Here is an 18,803-nt window from a genome sequence, read left to right as displayed (position 1 = left end):
GTATAATATAACAATGCCTGAAATTCATTTTTACCGCATTAAAAAGCAAACATTCAACCCTATAGAGCAGTCAATGGCAGTATTGAAGGACCTCCAGATCTCAGTGAGTACCTAACTGCCCATTAATCTAATCTAATATGATCTAATATCTACATTCACTGACCACTTTATTGGGTACACCTTTTCAATTGCTTGTTACAAACTGCTAATCAGCCAATCGCATGGCAACAACTCAATGCATTTAGGCATCTAGAGATGATGAAGACGACTTTCTGAAGTTCAAACTGCGCATCAGAATGGGGAAGAAAGGGGATTTAAGTGACTGATGGTTGTTGGGGCTATACAGGCTGGTCTGAGTATTTCAAAAACTGCTGATCTACTGAGATTTTCACGCACAACCATCTCTGGGGTTTACAGAGAATGGTCCAGAAAGAGAAAATATCCAGTGAGCGGAAGTTGTATGGATGAAAATTCCTTGTTGATGTCAGAGGAGAATGGGCAGACTAGTTTGAGATGATAGAACGGAAACAGTAACTCAAATAACCACTCGTTGCATCCAAGGTATGCAGAATACCATCTCTGAATGCCCAACACATCGAACCCTGAAGCAGGTGGGCTACAGTAGCAGAAGACCACACCGGGTGCCACTCCTGTCAGCCAAGAACAGGAAACTGAGGCTACAATTCGGACAGGGTCACCAAAATTGGACAATAGAATATTGGAAAAATGTAGGTCTGATGAGTCTCGATTTCAGCTGCGACATTCAGTTGGTTAGGATCAGAATTTGGCATAATCATGAAAGCACGGATCCATCCTGCCTTGTATTAAAGGTTCAGGCTGATGGTGGTGTAATGGTGACAGGAATATTTTCTCGGCACACTTTGGGCCACTTAGTACAAATTGAGCATCATTTAAATGCCACGGTCTACCTGAGCATTGTTGCTGACCATGTCCATCCCTTTATGACTATGGTGTCCCCACCTTCTGATGGCTCCTTCCAGCAGGATAATGCATTATGTCACAAAGCTCAAATCATCTCACCACTGGATTCTTGAACATGATGATGAGGTCCCTGTACTCCAATGGCATCCACAGTCACCAGATCTCATTCCAATAGAGCACCTTTGGGATGTGGTAGAATGGGAGATTCACATCATGGATGTGCAGCTGACAAATCTGCAGCAACTGCGTGATGCTATCATGTCACTATGGACCAAAATCTCGGAGGAATGTTTTCAACACCTTGCTGAAGCTATGCCATGAAGAATAAAAGCAGTTTTGGAGGTAAAGGGAGGTCCAACCCGGTACTAGCAAAGTGTTCCTAATAAAGTGGCCAGTGAGTGTATAGCTGGCTCTGTTAGCAAGCACACGGTTTATACCTTGTTACCAAGGATAAAAGTTTACATTACATCATTTTTATTTATTTTTTTAATTTCTGAGTTTTTGACTAGTTCTGTGCTAAACAATGGCCATATTCATATATTTCTATACCCCTTTTTACATGAAGTACCAGATAAAAGTGGGAATACAAGTGTATTATTTAATTTATATTTTCTATTTTTTTTATTCTTCTAGCTATGGGAACTCTTCCCTCAGAATATATCATTTCCACACAATTATCTTTTTAAATAGGACATAGTAATGTATACCTCAAATTCTTTGTTAAGATATTACTTGATTATATTGACTCAGACTTACAAATCCACAAGTCCTACCAGAATCCATGAACCCCAATAGGTTTCAATCCTCATTGATACAAAGTTCACTCCCTTCAGCGTATCGATAATTGACATCTTGATGTTCAAAGCCTTATAAGTCTAGCCGTTAATACACCCTGCCAACTGCCATCTGATTTGTATTATGTGTTTCTGTTATTTCCCGCGTACACACGACCGGACTTTCCATCAGAAAAGATCTTCCCGACGTACTTTAGACGGACTTACGAACGAACGGACTTGCCCACACATGAACGGACTAATGTCCGTTCGAAAATCCGTTTGTTTTGAACGTGGTGGCCTACGATGGGACTAGAAAAGGAAGTTCAATAGCCAGTAGCCAATAGCTGCCCTTGCATCGTATTTTAGTTCATCGGACCAACATACAGACGAACGGTTTTCCCGATAGGAATTGAGTCAGTCGGACAGATTTGAAACATGTTCTATTTCTAGGTCCGTCTGAATTTTTTAAAGAAAAACAATCGGACTATCCCACACACGATCGGACTATGCGACGGAATGAGTCCGTCGGACCTATTCTGCCGGAATGTCCAGTCGTGTGTACACGGCATAATACTCTCCATTTGCTTGTACTCTCCTAATAAAAACCTTATGGAAACAAAAAGAGATATTACTTGATGCTAACTACTGCAAAGTGGGTTATTCTGCTTTCTTTACACAGAGGAAATCATAGAGGAAATGATTAGTCAACACATTGCATACATGAACAGGAAATAATCAAAGCAACTTTGGCAATTGTTAATTCATCATAGATTCAAATTCATCTATCCTCTGTTTTGTGTTTCCTCTGCGGATCTTCCGATATGATACGGTGTCGTATCTGGAATAATTGTTCTTGGAGATGTCTGGGTGGTTTCCATGTGCTTGCTCATCTGAGTAGGATTCAAGATGGCTGCCACTTGGACTGAGCGAGTACATTGGCCCAGGGCCGTTATCTTCTTCGTCATCACATGACCCATGTCCGTTATCATTGTCAGTTTCAATGGATGTGTTTTCTTCCTCTGTCTCAGTCAGCATCTCTTCTTCCCTAGTTTCAGAAAGGGCTTTAGCCGGCTCATATATAAATAGATCTTCTGCTTTGACTTTGCTTTCTACTTTGTCTTCTGGTTTGTTTATTTCTTCCAGACCCGGAGAGTCATGCGCTGGGGCATTGTCACCTTCCACCTCTGTAAAAGTATATAACATTAATGTAAAAAACAAAAAAAAACAAAGTACATGATATTGTGCAGTGGTGTCGCTAGGGGATGGCTTTTGGGGCTATAACCCCGAATCTGGGGCCCATAGCTTCAAGTCTCTGCAGGGGTCCCCAAGGGGAGGGGAGGCTCTCTGGGGACCCTGATGTAACTGGGGGTTCTCTGGGGACCCTGATGCAGAGCGGAGGCTCCCTGGGGACCTTGATTTAAAAGGAGGCTCTCTGGGACCCTGATTTAAGGGGGAGGCTCTCTGGGGACCGTGATTCAAGGGGGAGGCTCCATGGGGACCCTGATTTAAGGGGGAGGCTCTCTGGGGACCCTGATGTAAGTGGGGGGCTCTCTGGGAATATATATACACACACACACACACACACACATTATATACATGTGTATGCCCGACTAAGCGTATGACTTTCTTTACAACGCTGCTATGGGCTCTAGCTCCAGATCTTTTGTAGACCTAGCAACGCCCCGATATTGGTCCTAGTAACGGCACCCCCTCCACCCCTCTTCCATTGCTCTGATCATCACTATTCCTCTGCTGCTCAGGACCTCCTGTGAGCCCCCCTTTCACCTGCAATTCTGCTGGCTTCCCTCCTATTCTCTCCCTCCCGCTGACAGCTGCTAAGGGCACACAGTGGGGTCATTTTAGGATGGAAACCTCATTCACACACAGAACTTTGTTTATTAACCACTTGACCACTGGGCACTTAAACACCCTTAATAACCAGACCAATTTTCAGCTTTTGGTGCTCTCACATTTTGAATGACAATTACTCAGTCATGCAACACTGGACCTATATGAAATTTTTGTCCTTTTTTTCACACAAATGGAGCTTTCTTTTGGTGGTATTTAATCACCGCTCGGTTTTTTATTTTTTGTGCTATAAAAGAAAAAATACAGAAAATTCTGTAAAAAAAATGAATTTGTCTTTGTTTCTGTTATAAAATTGAGCAGATTAGTAATTTTTTCTTCTTAAATTTTGGCCAAAATTTATACCACTACATATCTTTGGTAAAAATAAGTACAAATTGGTGGATATTATTTGGTCTTTGTGAAAGTTATAGAGTCCACAAGCTATGGTGCCAATATCTGAAAATTGATCACACCTGAAGTACTGATGGCCTATTTCAATTCTTGAGACCCTAACATGCCAGAAAAGTACAAATACCCCCCAATGGACCCCTTTTTGGAAAGAAGACATTCCAAGGTATTTAGTAAGAGGCATGATGAGTTTTTTGAAGTTGTAATTTTTTCCCACAATTCTTTGCAAAATCAAGATTTTTTTTACTTTTTTTTTTTTCACAAAATTGTCATATTATCAGGTTATTTCTCACACACAGCATATGCATACCACAAATTACACCCCAAAACACATTCTGCTATTACTCCCGAGTACGGCGATACCACATGTGTGAGACTTTTACACAGTGTGGCCACATACAGAGGCCCAACATGCAGGGAGCGCCATCAGGCGTTCTGGAGCACCCAGGACAATTCTGACATTTCTCTCCTACATGTAAAAATCATCATTTATTTGCTAGAAAATTACAGAGAACCCCAAAACATTATATATGTTATATATGTTTTTTTAGCAAACACCCTGGAGAATACAATGGTAGTCGTTGCGCAGCAATTTTTCGAATGCTTTTTTTGGAAAAAAAACTGTTTTGTGCTAAAAAAAAAAAAAAAAAAACACAGTAAAGTTAGCCCAATTTTTGCATAATGTGAAAGATGAAGTTACGCTGAGTAAATAGATACCTAACATGTCACTCTTCAAAATTGCACATGCTCGTAGAATGGCGCCAAACGTCGCTACTTCAAAATCCCCATAGGCGACGATTTAATTTTTTTTTACTGATTATATGTTTTGAGTTACAAAGGAGGTCTGGGGCTAGAATTATTGCTCTCGCTCTAACGTTCGCAGCGATACCTCACATGTGTGGTTTGAACACCGTTTTCATATGTGGGCGGGACTTACGTATGCGTTCGCTTCTGCATGCGAGCACATGGGGACAGGGGCGCTTTAAAAAAATATATATTTTTTTATTGTTTATTTTACTTTATTTATTTTAGTTTTACATTTTTTTCCCCAAAAATAAATTTTTTGATCACTTTTATTCCTATTACAAGGAATGGAAACATCCCTTGTAATAGGAATATGACATGACAGGTCCTCTTTACAGTGAGATATGGGGTCAATAAGACCCCGCATCTCACCTCCAAGCTGGGAAGCCTGAAAAAAAAAAAAAAGATTCTGGCTTTGATCGTATTGGCGAGTCGGTAGAAGTACCGGAGGACGGTGGGAGGGGGGCGGATGTCTATGGCTGGGTATTGCAGGGTATCACCGACTATGGCTGGGTATGGCTGGGTATCTCAGAGTATGGCTGGGTATCTCAGAGTATGGCGTTGCAGAGTATTGCGTTGCAGAGCATTGCAGGGTATTGTCGGGTGTTGCAGAGCATTGCAGAGTGTTGCAGGGTATTGGCGGGTGTTGCAGAGCATTGCAGAGTGTTGCAGGGTATTGGTGGGTGTTGCAGAGCATTGCAGAGTGTTGCAGGGTATTGGCGGGTGTTGCAGAGCATTGCAGAGTGTTGCAGGGTATTGGCGGGTGTTGCAGGGCATTGGCAGGTGTTGCAGGGTATTGCAGAGTGTTGCAGGGTATTGGCGGGTGTTGCAGGGTATTGCAGAGTGTGTTGCAGGGTATTGGCGGGTGTTGCAGAGCATTGCAGAGTGTTGCAGGGTATTGCAGTGTATTGCAGAGTAATGGCAGGGAATTGAGGGGTTAATTTTCGGTGAGCAGCGATGTGGGCACTGCAGATGCAGCCCACATCGATGCTGACACCGATCTCTTCCCCCTCCGCTGTTCCGATCGGTACAGAGAGGGGAGGGAGGAACCGGCGTCATAACATGACGCCGGTTTGTTTACAAGTGATCACTCCGTCATTTGACGGAGCGATCACGTGGTAAACGCCCGCGATGAGCGGCCGTTTACCGTGATCCGTGATGCGCCGGGTCCTGTGGACCTGGCGGTCACGGATGCTCTCGAGTGCGCTCCCAAGGGGGCGCGCGAGAGCGGAATTCTGGGAGGACGTCATATGACGGCCTCCCAGAGTTAAACAACCGCCCTGTAGTCGTCATTCGGCTATGGGCCGGTTGTTAAGTGGTTAACTCAATACATTTTTTCTTTTAGATTTAGCACACATTTTGTTGTGTTTGTGTCCACTAATAATGATTTTAGATTATTTTTAATGAAAATATAATTTATTATTTTTGGGGGGAAGGGGGGCCCTGTCAGGTAGGCTGTATGGGGCCCCATCATTTTTAACATCAGTCTGATGCCGCATTTGTACCCTGCCGGCTCTAACACTGAGAGCTGAGCGATCAAACATTGCTGAAAGCTCAGTTCTTAGGGCTCCCCAAGCAGAGAACTGATGACCGTCAGTCACCAGCTCTCTGCTCTGCCCCCCCCATGCTCACTGGAGCACTGGGCTGTGGAGGGGCGGGAGCTGCTGGCTCAGGCTCTCAGCAACCCGCTGAGAGGCTGAGCCAGGTTCCGGTCCAGGCATGTGGGCGGATCCTGACTTCATTGTCACGATCTTGCCCAAACCTGGACCTGCTCTGTGATGTTTGCAGACAGCGAGCTTTAGCTTGCTGTCTGCTGAAAACGTTATCCACAGGAGAAGTACAGCCAAACAAGCTTTAGATGTACTTCTCCTTTAAGCTGCCTGTGGTTGTTGTCAAGTAAGCAGGCACCTTCAAAATCCAATGTATGTTTGGTCTTCTATTGTTCATAATTTGAAGGATATTGGTACCCAACTGTGCAATTTGGGAAACTTTTATGTTGAAATGTCACCACTGTTTTAGACTGTACCCACTCTGTAAAAAATGTTTTTTTGTTCCCCTTATTGGGGAAATTTCCTATCCCTTGCTTACTTCTGACCATCTTACACATGACAGGAAGTGAGGGGAAATCTCCCTATTGGAACGCAGCCATCAATAAATACTCGCCAGGTGTTTTTACGTCCTCTGCTATTTAAAACAATAAAAAGCATTTGTCTGGAGTAGGGCTTTTATACTATATCCAATACCAGCCACTCGTAAGGGTAAACGACACACATAAAGTGAAGTAAAAAGATCCATAGCCAACTTAAAAATATAATTGTGCTATAAGATAGAAATGGTAAAAGTCCTGTTTCTACCTAATGTGGTTTGACAATCTTTTCCATTGTTGTGCTCCTCGGAATGGGTATTATGGATGGTTAACATTCCAGAATCTTGTGCAGGAACTGTGTGTTGTTCTGCCTGATGTTCTGCAAAAGATGAAAATATAAGTACATTAGAATTATACAACATTCATTATTTTGAATGACAGATGAGCGTGAGTCTCATATCTACCCATGCCTAGTACAACTTGGTATTTCTCTTTACTCCCAGTGGATACGTGTATTAGAGGGGAGTCAGGAGAGGTTAGTATATGCTGCTGGGGATAAGCGGGCCTAAGATAACCATTACCTTTGCCCTGCATCATTTTATAAACGTGCTGAACTGTCATCGGTAGAGATAAAAGTGCTTTAAAAATTGGGCCCATTAATGATCCAGTGGACTGGCTATGAAGACTGATAATGTTCATAATAAAGAAGACAACAATAGAAAATAATTTTTTAATCTAATATGTTTGGTTACCTGTAAAACTGTGAGCAGCAATCAGCACACAATGCACTCCAGTAATAGAAACAGCTTGCATTTAGAGTAAAACCTTGGTTTGAGATTAACTTGGTTTGAGAGACAAGCAACATTTTTAAATACATTTTGACTTGATATACAAGTGATGTCTTGATATACAAGTAGCGTCACGTCACAACTGAGTATAAAACAGAACAGAGGTGCCTCTAAGTGTAGCAATATGGTTACATTTAATAAAGGTACAACATTTAGCAACTCACATGGCTGAAGATTAAAACAGGCATATCTAAGTATGCAGGTATCTGGGGTAAAGCTGTCCATATAGAGCGTCCTCCACACAACTATTGACATCCTTCCACGCTGCGCTCTACGAGTGGTTCAAGCCTCGCTTTCAAAATGCTCGATTGCAGACTGATAGTGGTGAGAGCTGGCGGTGTGGGGGATGGTCTATGTGGGCAGCTTTTCCCCCGAATGCCTGCATACTTACATGTGCCTCTTAATCATCAACCATGTGAGTTTCTAAATGTTGTGCCTTCATTAAATGTAATCATATTGCTACACTTAGAGGTGCCTCTCTTCTCTTTTATACTCTGAAGCACCTGCTGGACTTTGCTTCTAATCCCGTTGTGGAGGCTGCCATTTGTGGATGGACATTTTATGGTTACGCAACCTGGTCACATTGCTATAATCTTTTTACATGGACTATAAACTGAAGGTCTTCTGAATAAATAGTTGTGGAACGAATCATCTGAGTTTCTATTATTTCTTATGGGGAAATTCGCTTTGATATACAAGTGCTTTGGATTACAAGCATACCTCCGGAATGAATTATGCTAGCAATCCAAGGTTTTACTGTATAGGATAATGCTGTTTGGGGCACATGGAACTTTATGAAAAAAAAATTGTACAGAAAAGAAATCCCACAGAGGATCCTCAGGAGGGTGGAGGGCCAAGAGCTCTTGAATCACATGTAACACTACCCTTGACTAGGGCTGTTGATTTAGTGAACCATGTTCTATTCCTGCTAGTGCAGCATCCCGGCAAACAGCATCTTCACACTCTGATTCAGGAAACACAGTCCATAAGAGTTGCCCTTTTAGAAGCATTATTGCAGTATTACAGTGGTCACCAAACTGTGGTCCGGGGGTTGGATGTGGCCTTTTGGTTGCCTTCATTTGGCCCTTGGAGCACTATTTCCCTAATGGACACAAAACATAGGGCACATTTCCTGCAAGTGACACCAACAATGGGACACTATTTCTCACACTGACACCAACAATGGGGCACTATTCTTCCCATTGACACCAGTCATGGAGCACTATTATTCCCCCTAATACCAAAGATGGGGGACTGTTTACTCTCACTGATGCCAGGACAATTTCTACTCTCACTGGTAACATTATGCCTAAGGGACAGTAAACTGGCCCTTTGTTTAGAAAGTATGGAGACCCCTGCAGTATTAACTTGAATGGGTTCAGGGAGCTATGAGATACTCCACATTACTAACTGGAGCAATGAGGACATTCTTCCTTGTAGCAGCTCTGCTGAACAGTCTCTTAAACAGTGGGAAAAAAAAGTGGACAGCGCTGGGGCACCAATAGCAATGACCCAGGCCAGGCAAACCTCGAACATTGTGCAGCAGGGGTGATGAAGGCAAACGGTCACTGAAACCCTTTCTCCATTTGGTTAGTACTCACAGTGTCCTTCCAGCATACTATGCAACTCTAATTCCAGCAGACAGGCTCTTCCTGTAAACTCCCAAGTCAGGTCTTCTGTGGCTCCCCTCTTTAGTCCCTGAAAGGGTTTGTGGCTGAGCAGGCCCTCTCAGCAAAGGCTGGGATCCTGGTGAGCAGGCAGGACCTTCAGCAATACAGCCAGGAAGGCAGGCAGCCCTCCCTGGCTGGGAACTTTACCTCCTGGACAAGAACACTGCTCTCATAGGCTCTGAATTATTTATGTACCCACAAACCATTTTCTGAGCAACACCTTCCCAGGGAATGGCTGGGGTTACACAAATATTTAGACTGATCATCTGACTCTCCCACCCACTATGTAACGGAAAGCTCCAGAAAAACAGGAGGAAGCAGCCAGACTTGCAGTCTGCAGAGCCCGGAGCAGCCCAAAGCAATCACACACAGCTCTGCTGGTTACTAAATTTGCCTTACCAAAAAAACAAACAAAAACAGCAGCCTACCTAGAAAGGTGCTACACACATAACAGTAATCTATCATAGTAACAGATACATGAGATTCTTAGAGAATTCCATAACCCACTTTTCACCTTGTCACAATTTACTAAATAGCTTCTTTACATTCAATAGAACATTTTTATCTAGTCTGCTGCATATATTAACCTCCCCCCCCCCCCAGCCCAGTACATCTCCCCAACAACTTGTCCCATAGCTTAAAGAATTAGATGAAGCTCTGCTGACTTCCATCATTCAATCACGTGCAAGTAGAAATGCTGTTTTTTTGGGGGGGGTTATTTACCTTGCACATGAATGGGTATTTTTTTGCAAAGTGAAACTTCACACATTCATTAAGCTCTGGGACAAATTTCCTTGCAAAGTGCAACTTCCCTCGCAAAGTGAACAACCTATATGCCTTTAGTTAGTAAGTCAACCCCAGTACTTTCGTTGCACAGAAACCCCAAGAAGGTTTTCAGCCCGGAATGCTGGACCGTGGACCTATACCATTCTGTCCCACCCTACATGCAAAACAATGTTGACTTTTGCTCCCAAGAGCCTGCCTCTGCTCTGTACTTAGGGATAGGGCTTTTGGGAGATATAGTTCTGGGGGCTTGTCTACCTTAATAGGAACATACCTCCCAGTACTGTACCTAAAAACATTTTACAAGCCTGGCGATGTTACAGGGAGTATTAAAAGCTGTTTCTTGCTACCGGAACAAACTAAAAGAAAAATATAGTTCTGGGACATGCTCTAGAGGGGGCAAGATAGGTGTATGGATACATTTGAGTATTGAACATACACAGGTCACTAAAAGACCATACAACTGGCCCTTCCTAACTTATCTTTCACTTATGTAAACAGGATGGACAACACCTTCAGTTTCTTTTGCAGTTATTGTGCACTCATTGAGAAGAACTGATAAGAATTCCTGGCAGCTGACAGTTACCAAATGCACTGTGTCTAGGAAAAATAATGATCATGATAAAATTAAAGCACCATGTGAAAGTATACTAATGGAGGATGATGAAGATGCTGAGATAATGAAGATCAAGAGATAATGTCAGGAATGATTATACCCAGACAAAGATGGGAGATGTTCTCCTATGATTTTTTTTTTTTTTTCAATACATTTTTTATGGGTCTTCCATAAGTCCATAAAATCTGATTAATCGTAATACAGAGCATGAGGAACTTTGACTTTGGACTTTGTAGAAAATAGGCCGTTAACAGGAAAATACCTGCTCAAAAAAGTAAAAACAAGTAACTAGATTAAGTGGTTCCAACTACTCTCAAACAAGAGAAAACGAAAAAAGTGGGAGGAGGTTTGAGAGAGGAGGGAATGTTAATTCTGTGCCTTTTTCCTCCCAAGAAGAGGATGAACGTAAAGATGATTTAATAAGGGAGCTGTGTCTAAGGACCCAACCCTGCCCAACTAGTCGTGGGAAAGGGTGGGCAGAGATGCATAGAAAGATGGGAGGCAGAGTTGTATTTTCTACAATGGGAGCTGTGGGGCAAAGGCCTAGGGCAGCAGGGTTAGAGGCAGTGGCGTAACTAGAACCTTCAGGGCCCCGATGCAGGAAACCATGGCGGCCCCCCCCCCCCCCCCCGACCTCCGGACAGGGCTCTTTTCTCTGAGCCCGATGGTGGAACACCAGGGCCCAGTCCCAAGTGGGTGGCCGCATATAAAGGAACCGATTTAAAAAACATCAATTACAGCCGCTGTGCCCATCAAATGTCACTACTGTGCCCATCAAACTCTGCCGCTGTGCCCATCAAATGCCGCCACTGTGCCCATCAAATGCTGCCACTGTAAATCCCCACCGCCCGCTCGCTGTCTGCCCGCCACTTACCCTGTCTTGGTGGGGCAGCGGGTAACGGCCATGAGCGGGGTCCTCCATGCATCTCCTGCCATCCTCATCTCCCGTCCTCTCCTCCTGATGGGCGTCCAATAGCTGTGTCTATCGTTTCAGCCAATCGGGTGATGGGTAACAGACCCGCACACCTGATTGGTGGAGAGGCGGTTCAGTGTTAGGAAAGTGAATATTAATTCACTTTTCTAACACACCTGGGTGGACTGTGAGCGTCAAGCATGGTGCTCGCAGTTCACCTATTTTGAAGCCTATTAGAGCCCATGGCTTTAATCAGGTGCTGCAAAAACACCCCCCCGCCGCTCTAATTCAGGCACCCAGCACCCGAAAAGGGGCCAGACACCTAAATATGGGGGTGACAGCGGTGGCCATGGATAGATTCATGCTATGCATGAATCTATCCATTGGTCATAGAGGGGGTGGAACCTGTGCACCCTTTTGGATGCACCGCCACTGATAAACACATGCACACGCACATACAAGCATGCTCACACTCACACACGCACATACAAGCATGCTCAGACACACACGCACACACATACAAGCATGCTCACACACACACACGCACATACAAGCATGTTCACACACACAAGCATGCTCACACACACGCACATACATGCACAAGCATGTTCACACACACACACGCACATACAAGCATGCTCACACACACGCACATACAAGCATGTTCACACACACGCACATACAAGCATGTTCACACACACGCACATACAAGCATGCTCACACACACACATGCACATACAAGCATGTTCACACACACAGGCACATACAAGCATGTTCACACACACACACACACACACGCACATACAAGCATGCTCACACACACGCACATACAAGCATGCTCACACACACGCACATACAAGCATGCTCACACACACACACACAAGCATGCTCACACACACGCACACACAAGCATGTTCACACACACGCACATACAAGCATGTTCACACACACGCACATGCAAGCATGCTCACACACACGCACATGCAAGCATGCTCACACACACGCACATACAAGCATGCTCACACACACGCACATACAAGCATGCTCACACACACGCACATACAAGCATGCTCACACACACGCACATACAAGCATGCTCACACACACGCACATACAAGCATGCTCACACACACACGCACATACAAGCATGCTCACACACACGCACATACAAGCATGCTCACACACACGCACATACAAGCATGCTCACACACACACACACACGCACATACACACACACGCACATACAAGCATGCTCACACACACGCACATACAAGCATGTTCACACACACGCACATACAAGCATGCTCACACACACGCACATACAAGCATGCTCACACACACGCACATACAAGCATGCTCACACACACGCACATACAAGCATGCTCACACACACGCACATACAAGCATGCTCACACACACGCACATACAAGCATGCTCACACACACGCACATACAAGCATGTTCACACACACGCACATACAAGCATGCTCACACACACGCACATACAAGCATGCTCACACACACACGCACATACAAGCATGTTCACACACACAAGCATGCTCACACACACGCACATACATGCACAAGCATGTTCACACACACACACGCACATACAAGCATGTTCACACACACACACACACGCACATACAAGCATGTTCACACACGCACATACAAGCATGCTCACACACGCACATACAAGCATGCTCACACACGCACATACAAGCATGCTCACACACACACACACATACAAGCATGCTCACACACACGCACATACAAGCATGCTCACACACACGCACATACAAGCATGCTCACACACACGCACATACAAGCATGCTCACACACACGCACATACAAGCATGCTCACACGCACACACACGCACATACAAACATGTTCACACACACAAGCATGTTCACACACACACACACACACACACACAAGCATGTTCACACACACACACACACGCACGCACATACAAGCATGCTCACACACACGCACATACAAGCATGCTCACACACACGCACATACAAGCATGTTCACACACACACACACACACACACACGCGCACATACAAGCATGCTCACACACACGCACATACAAGCATGCTCACACACACAAGCATGTTCACACACACACACACACACACGCACATACAAGCATGTTCACACACACACACACACGCACATACAAGCATGCTCACACACACGCACATACAAGCATGCTCACACACACGCACATACAAGCATGCTCACACACACGCACATACAAGCATGCTCACACACACACACACGCACATACAAGCATGCTCACACACACACACACGCACATACAAGCATGCTCACACACACGCACATACAAGCATGTTCACACACACGCACATACAAGCATGCTCACACACAAGCATGCTCACACACACGCACATACAAGCATGCTCACACACACACAAGCATGTTCACACACACACACACACACACGCATGTTCACACACACACACACACACACACACGCATGTTCACACACACGCACATACAAGCATGCTCACACACACACACACACACACACAAGCATGTTCACACACACACAAGCACATACAAGCATGTTCACACACACACGCACATACAAGCATGTTCACACACACAAGCATGCTCAGACACACACATGCACATACAAGCATGCTCAGACACACACGCACACACATACAAGCATGCTCACACACAAACACACATATACAAATACAGTAGCTAGTGGGCTGGTGGCACTGGAGGGCATGTGGTGGCACTGGAGGGGGGGTGGCACAGTCTGGAGGGGGGCTGGTGGAACTGGAGGGTGTGTGGTGGCACTGGAGGGGGGCACAATCTGGAGGGGGGTGGTGACTTACCGCCAATCAATCCAGGATCGATCAATTCCCCCTCCTCAGAATCCTGCAGATGCAAAGTTCCTCCACAAAGCGTGCCTCCTCCAGGAATGCCTTGCTTCAGAGAGCTCCTCCCCCGCCTTCACTGAATTGGCTGAAGTTTTTTCTGTGTCCGCCCCGCCTCCCTTACAGTTGCTCTGGATAGGCGGGGGCGGAGCCCACAAAGCACTTCTCTCACGCTGGTCTCTCCACTGTAGTGGGTGAAAGGAAGCCACCCCTCCTCCCCACGGCATGAACCCGCAGCAACAGTGAATCACACCGGGTCCGTCACCACACACCCCCGGCCGGACAGTCAGGTGGGCCCCTCGGGCGGCGGGCGGGCGGGCTGCCGGTGGGCCCCCTGAAGTGGCAGAGAATTACAGGGCCCAGTCGCAATTGCGACTGTTGCGACCCTGATAATTCCGCCACTGGTTAGAGGGGGCATCACCAAGCCTCATTATCTTCTTGCCACCTCTGGACATTTGTGGTTAAATTCTATAATTTAATAATAGATGGAACTGTGTCCAGTGCTTGTTGACAGGAGTCAAAAGACTCACTCTGGTTCAAGAAACTTGAAATCACCTCTCGTCTCTTCTAGTTTCTATAGTTAAAAAGGATTTTATGGCAGATGGCATGCATGAATCTATAGCACATTCTATAATAAATATTTTTTTACTTAAAGAGGAAGTAAACCCTTACAAACCACTTTGACCTACAGGTAAGCCTAGATTAAGGCTTACCTGTAGGTCCAAGAAATATCTCCTAAACCTACCGTATATACTCGAGTATAAGCCGAGATTTTCAGCCTCTTTTTTGAGGCTGAAAGTGCCCCCCTCGGCTTATACTCGAGTCATCGCTGTCTGCCTGCTCGATCAGCGTGTCGAGCAGACAGACAGCGGACATTCTACCATTCAAACGCCGCGCCTCCGCCTCCGCCTTCGCCTGTGATAGGCGGAACACTGAATTTCCCAGCAGCCTGTGTTCCGCCTATCACGGACATCGTCTCATCCTCGTACTACGGACGAGGATGAGACGATGTCCGTGATAGGCGGAACACAGGCTGCTGGGAAATTCAGTGTTCCGCCTATCACAGGCGAAGGCGGAGGCGGAGGCGCGGCGTTTGAATGGTAGAATGTCCGCCGAGGCGCCGACGAAGAGCGGCGATCCTGGCAAGGCACGGGACGGAGGCAAGGCAAGGCACGGCACGGGACGGGACGGAGGCAAGGCACGACACGGGACGGAGGCAAGGCACGGCACGGGACAGAGGCAAGGAGGCAAGGCACGGGACGGAGGCAAGGAGGCAAGGCACGGGACACAGGCTCGGGACACAGGTAGGCTGGACACACACACACACACACACACACACACACACACACACACACATGGACACACACACACAGGGATGGATGGATACACACACACACAGGGATGGATGGATGGATGGAGACACACACACACAGGGATGGATGGATGGAGACACACACACACAGGGATGGATGGATGGATGGAGACACACACACACAGGGATGGATGGATGGATGGATGGACACACACACACACAGGGATGGATGGATGGATGGACACACACACACACAGGGATGGATGGACGGACACACAGGGATGGACGGACACACAGGGATGGACGGACACACACACAGGGATGGACGGACACACAGGGATGGACGGACACACAGGGATGGACGGACACACACACAGGGATGGACAGGCATGTCTCACCCTCGGCTTATACACGAGTCAATAAGTTTGCCAGTTTTTTGGGGGGTAAATTGGGGGCCTCGGCTTATATTCGGGTCGGCCTATACTCGAGTATATACGGTATATGGTTTAGGAGATATTTGCCCGAAAACGGGCACCGCTGTCTACGGCGCATGCGCCGTAGACAGCGGCGCGCAGGCGCACTAAACGTGGCAGTTCCAAGAATGGAGCTGCCGCATTTGTCGACTCCCGTGCGCATGCGCGGGAGTGACGTCATCGCGGCTTTGCCGAATGACAGCGGCGGAGCTGCGAGACGCCACTCCCGTGCGCATGCGCGGGAGTGACGTCATCGCGGCTTCGCCGCTGTCATTCGGCGGAGCTGCGAGACGCCACAAGCAAGATGGATGCGGCGGACTACAGGGGACAGCGGCGACTTCGCTGGCTCCTGTGTCAGGTAAGTGACACATAATGGGCTACTATGCGATGCATAGTAGTCCATTATGCTTTACCTTTGCAGGGAAAAAAAGAGGAAGTAAACTCATCAGGGTTTACTTCCTCTTTAAATAGTTGCATGTTATGATGAGAATCATGGTGTGCAGGATGATGCCTAAATATAATGAAACAAAATAACTGCTTCAGTTGAAAACTGCTAGGCTATAAATAAACATGCATCAGGTGGTGTGCATGCCCTGTCACTGCTGCAGGAAGATGTAGATGAACAAAAATAGGATGCACCCCCAATTCGATGCAAAAAGAAAATGTATTGAGGAGTATTAAAACAAGTACAAAGGAGCAATGACATAGGCAAAGGCTAGCGACTAGCTTGGCGAAGAACGCTAGTTGGGTAAAACATGTCACCTTTTTGCACCCTGCCTTTGCTTATGTCATTGATCTTTTGTACTTGTTTTCAAACTCCTCAATAAATTTTCTTTTTTGCATCGAATCGGGAGTGCGGCTATACTATTTTTGATGCCTAAATATAGTTGTGACAAGAGGGCAGGCATGACAAGTCACCATGAACAATTTGCACAAAGGCACAATGTCAAAATGTCACAAATAATTTTGGCATAAACAGTCAAAAGTTTGCAGATATTGAAATTGGGCAAGCTGGCATGGCTTGACCCAGGTCACACCTTTGTTTGCATGAGCCAGTTCTCTCAACTTTAATCATAGGACTTCTTATGTTTAAAGTTTATTATAGTGAGGCAAGAAACTAGTAGCCATTAGCAATTGGCAACTGTCAATTATGTATAAATTATACAACATAAAGGGGATATTTATAAAACTGTATCTTGACAACTAGGTAAAAAACGACATCCACTACAAGAGAAATTTTTAATGTTGGCCATACAATCAACACTTTTCTAGCCATCAGGACTACTAGACTATGGCAATTAACCAGATTGTGGAAACCTTAACAATTGTTATGTTCAGAGTGATCTATTTGCCTAAAAATAGTAGTAAAATAAACCTAGTAAATAATTTACAAAAACCTAAAAAAATATATATATTTTTATTACCTTCTTCAGTGTATTCCTTGATTTCCAAAGAATCAATCTTGTCTTCTAAACAGATACCAGATCCCTCTTTATTTTCACTTGAAACGACTGGATTTATCTCACGCTTTTCGCATACTGTAAATGTATCCATTTCATCTATAATATTGGTTATCTGTGGTATTTCAGGATGTCTGTCTCCATTGCATTCAGAGAGGTGGATTTCGTCTGCCATTATAAGTGTCTTAAAAATAACTGTAAATCCTTCTTGTGAAACTTGACAATGTCAAATAATTCTGAATAAATGATAGCCTTGGTTTCTTGGTTGGGTTAGGACTTCTGAAGCAAAGGCGCACAGCTTAAACAAACAGGGTCCAATGACATTATGGAGATTAAAACGATCTCCAGAAAAACACCATTCTTCCAGAGATGTTACCCCACGCGTTTCTCCTAGTTAGCATGAATCATTGTAGACACATTTGCCTTTCTTATAAGGGGACGGGCAGTGTAATAAAGCTTTTGTGTAAGCAGCCTGTAGTTATTACAAATTTTAGGCCGATAGCAGTGGAGATTTTCAGTTTCTACAAGAATGGCCCTTTGTGCTTTGATTGTAAACAAGAGAAACAATTGTTTCTTAATCTTTAATCCGGAGCAAATGACCACTGCTAGTCACATTAGGTCCCGGCAACCAGCTTATAATTCAACACTGACCATTCTGTTCTATTAATCTGCTCAGGAACGTCGTTAGACAAATGCTTCCAATTTGAAACACTAATTACTTCAATATTCTTATTGAACTTTTGACACAATTAAAAAAAAGTACCCATCTGTGGCTATTGGTTGGTTAGTAGATCAGCCGTATTATAGAATAAACTTGGAAAAGCAGTTGAATGTCATGAATGGTGGTATGTACGTGATACATGATACATATATGATACGATACTGCTAATTACTGCTATTTCACTGCTTGTTAAACGCACAACTGCCCCAGCTCCAGCATTGCAATG

The 18,803-nt window shown here is 45.1% G+C and overlaps 1 protein-coding gene across 1 annotated transcript; it reads right to left on the bottom strand.

The window, feature by feature from the left end:
* Positions 1-1,349: 1,349 nt before the first annotated feature.
* On the bottom strand, positions 1,350-18,296 carry ERMN (ermin). Its single transcript, XM_077447657.1, has 3 exons — positions 17,821-18,296; positions 7,133-7,243; positions 1,350-2,902 (listed from the first exon to the last, which is right to left on the bottom strand). Exons 1-3 carry the CDS (start codon positions 18,029-18,031, stop codon positions 2,475-2,477), a joined length of 750 nt encoding a protein of 249 aa, XP_077303783.1. The 5' UTR covers positions 18,032-18,296; the 3' UTR covers positions 1,350-2,474.
* Positions 18,297-18,803: the final 507 nt, after the last annotated feature.

This window comes from Lithobates pipiens, unplaced genomic scaffold (assembly GCF_037356315.1).
Source record: "Lithobates pipiens isolate NorthernLeopardFrog02 unplaced genomic scaffold, aLitPip1_a1.2 Scaffold_22, whole genome shotgun sequence".
In the NCBI taxonomy this organism is placed as follows: Eukaryota; Metazoa; Chordata; class Amphibia; order Anura; family Ranidae; genus Lithobates; species Lithobates pipiens.
The sequence above is the reverse complement of the archived record's forward strand: the minus strand, read 5'-3'. Positions and strand labels throughout refer to the sequence as shown.

What these genes read in the sequence shown, in the direction of transcription:
- ERMN (XM_077447657.1), bottom strand. Translation starts at nt 18,031, where the DNA reads ATGGCAGACGAAATCCACCTCTCTGAATGCAATGGAGACAGACATCCT. An exon ending in CAAGGAATACACTGAAGAAG is followed by an intron (nt 7,244 to 17,820) that starts GTAATAAAAATA and finishes CATCTTTTGCAG; the next exon opens with AACATCAGGCAGAACAACAC. An exon ending in AGATTGTCAAACCACATTAG is followed by an intron (nt 2,903 to 7,132) that starts GTAGAAACAGGA and finishes ATACTTTTACAG; the next exon opens with AGGTGGAAGGTGACAATGCC.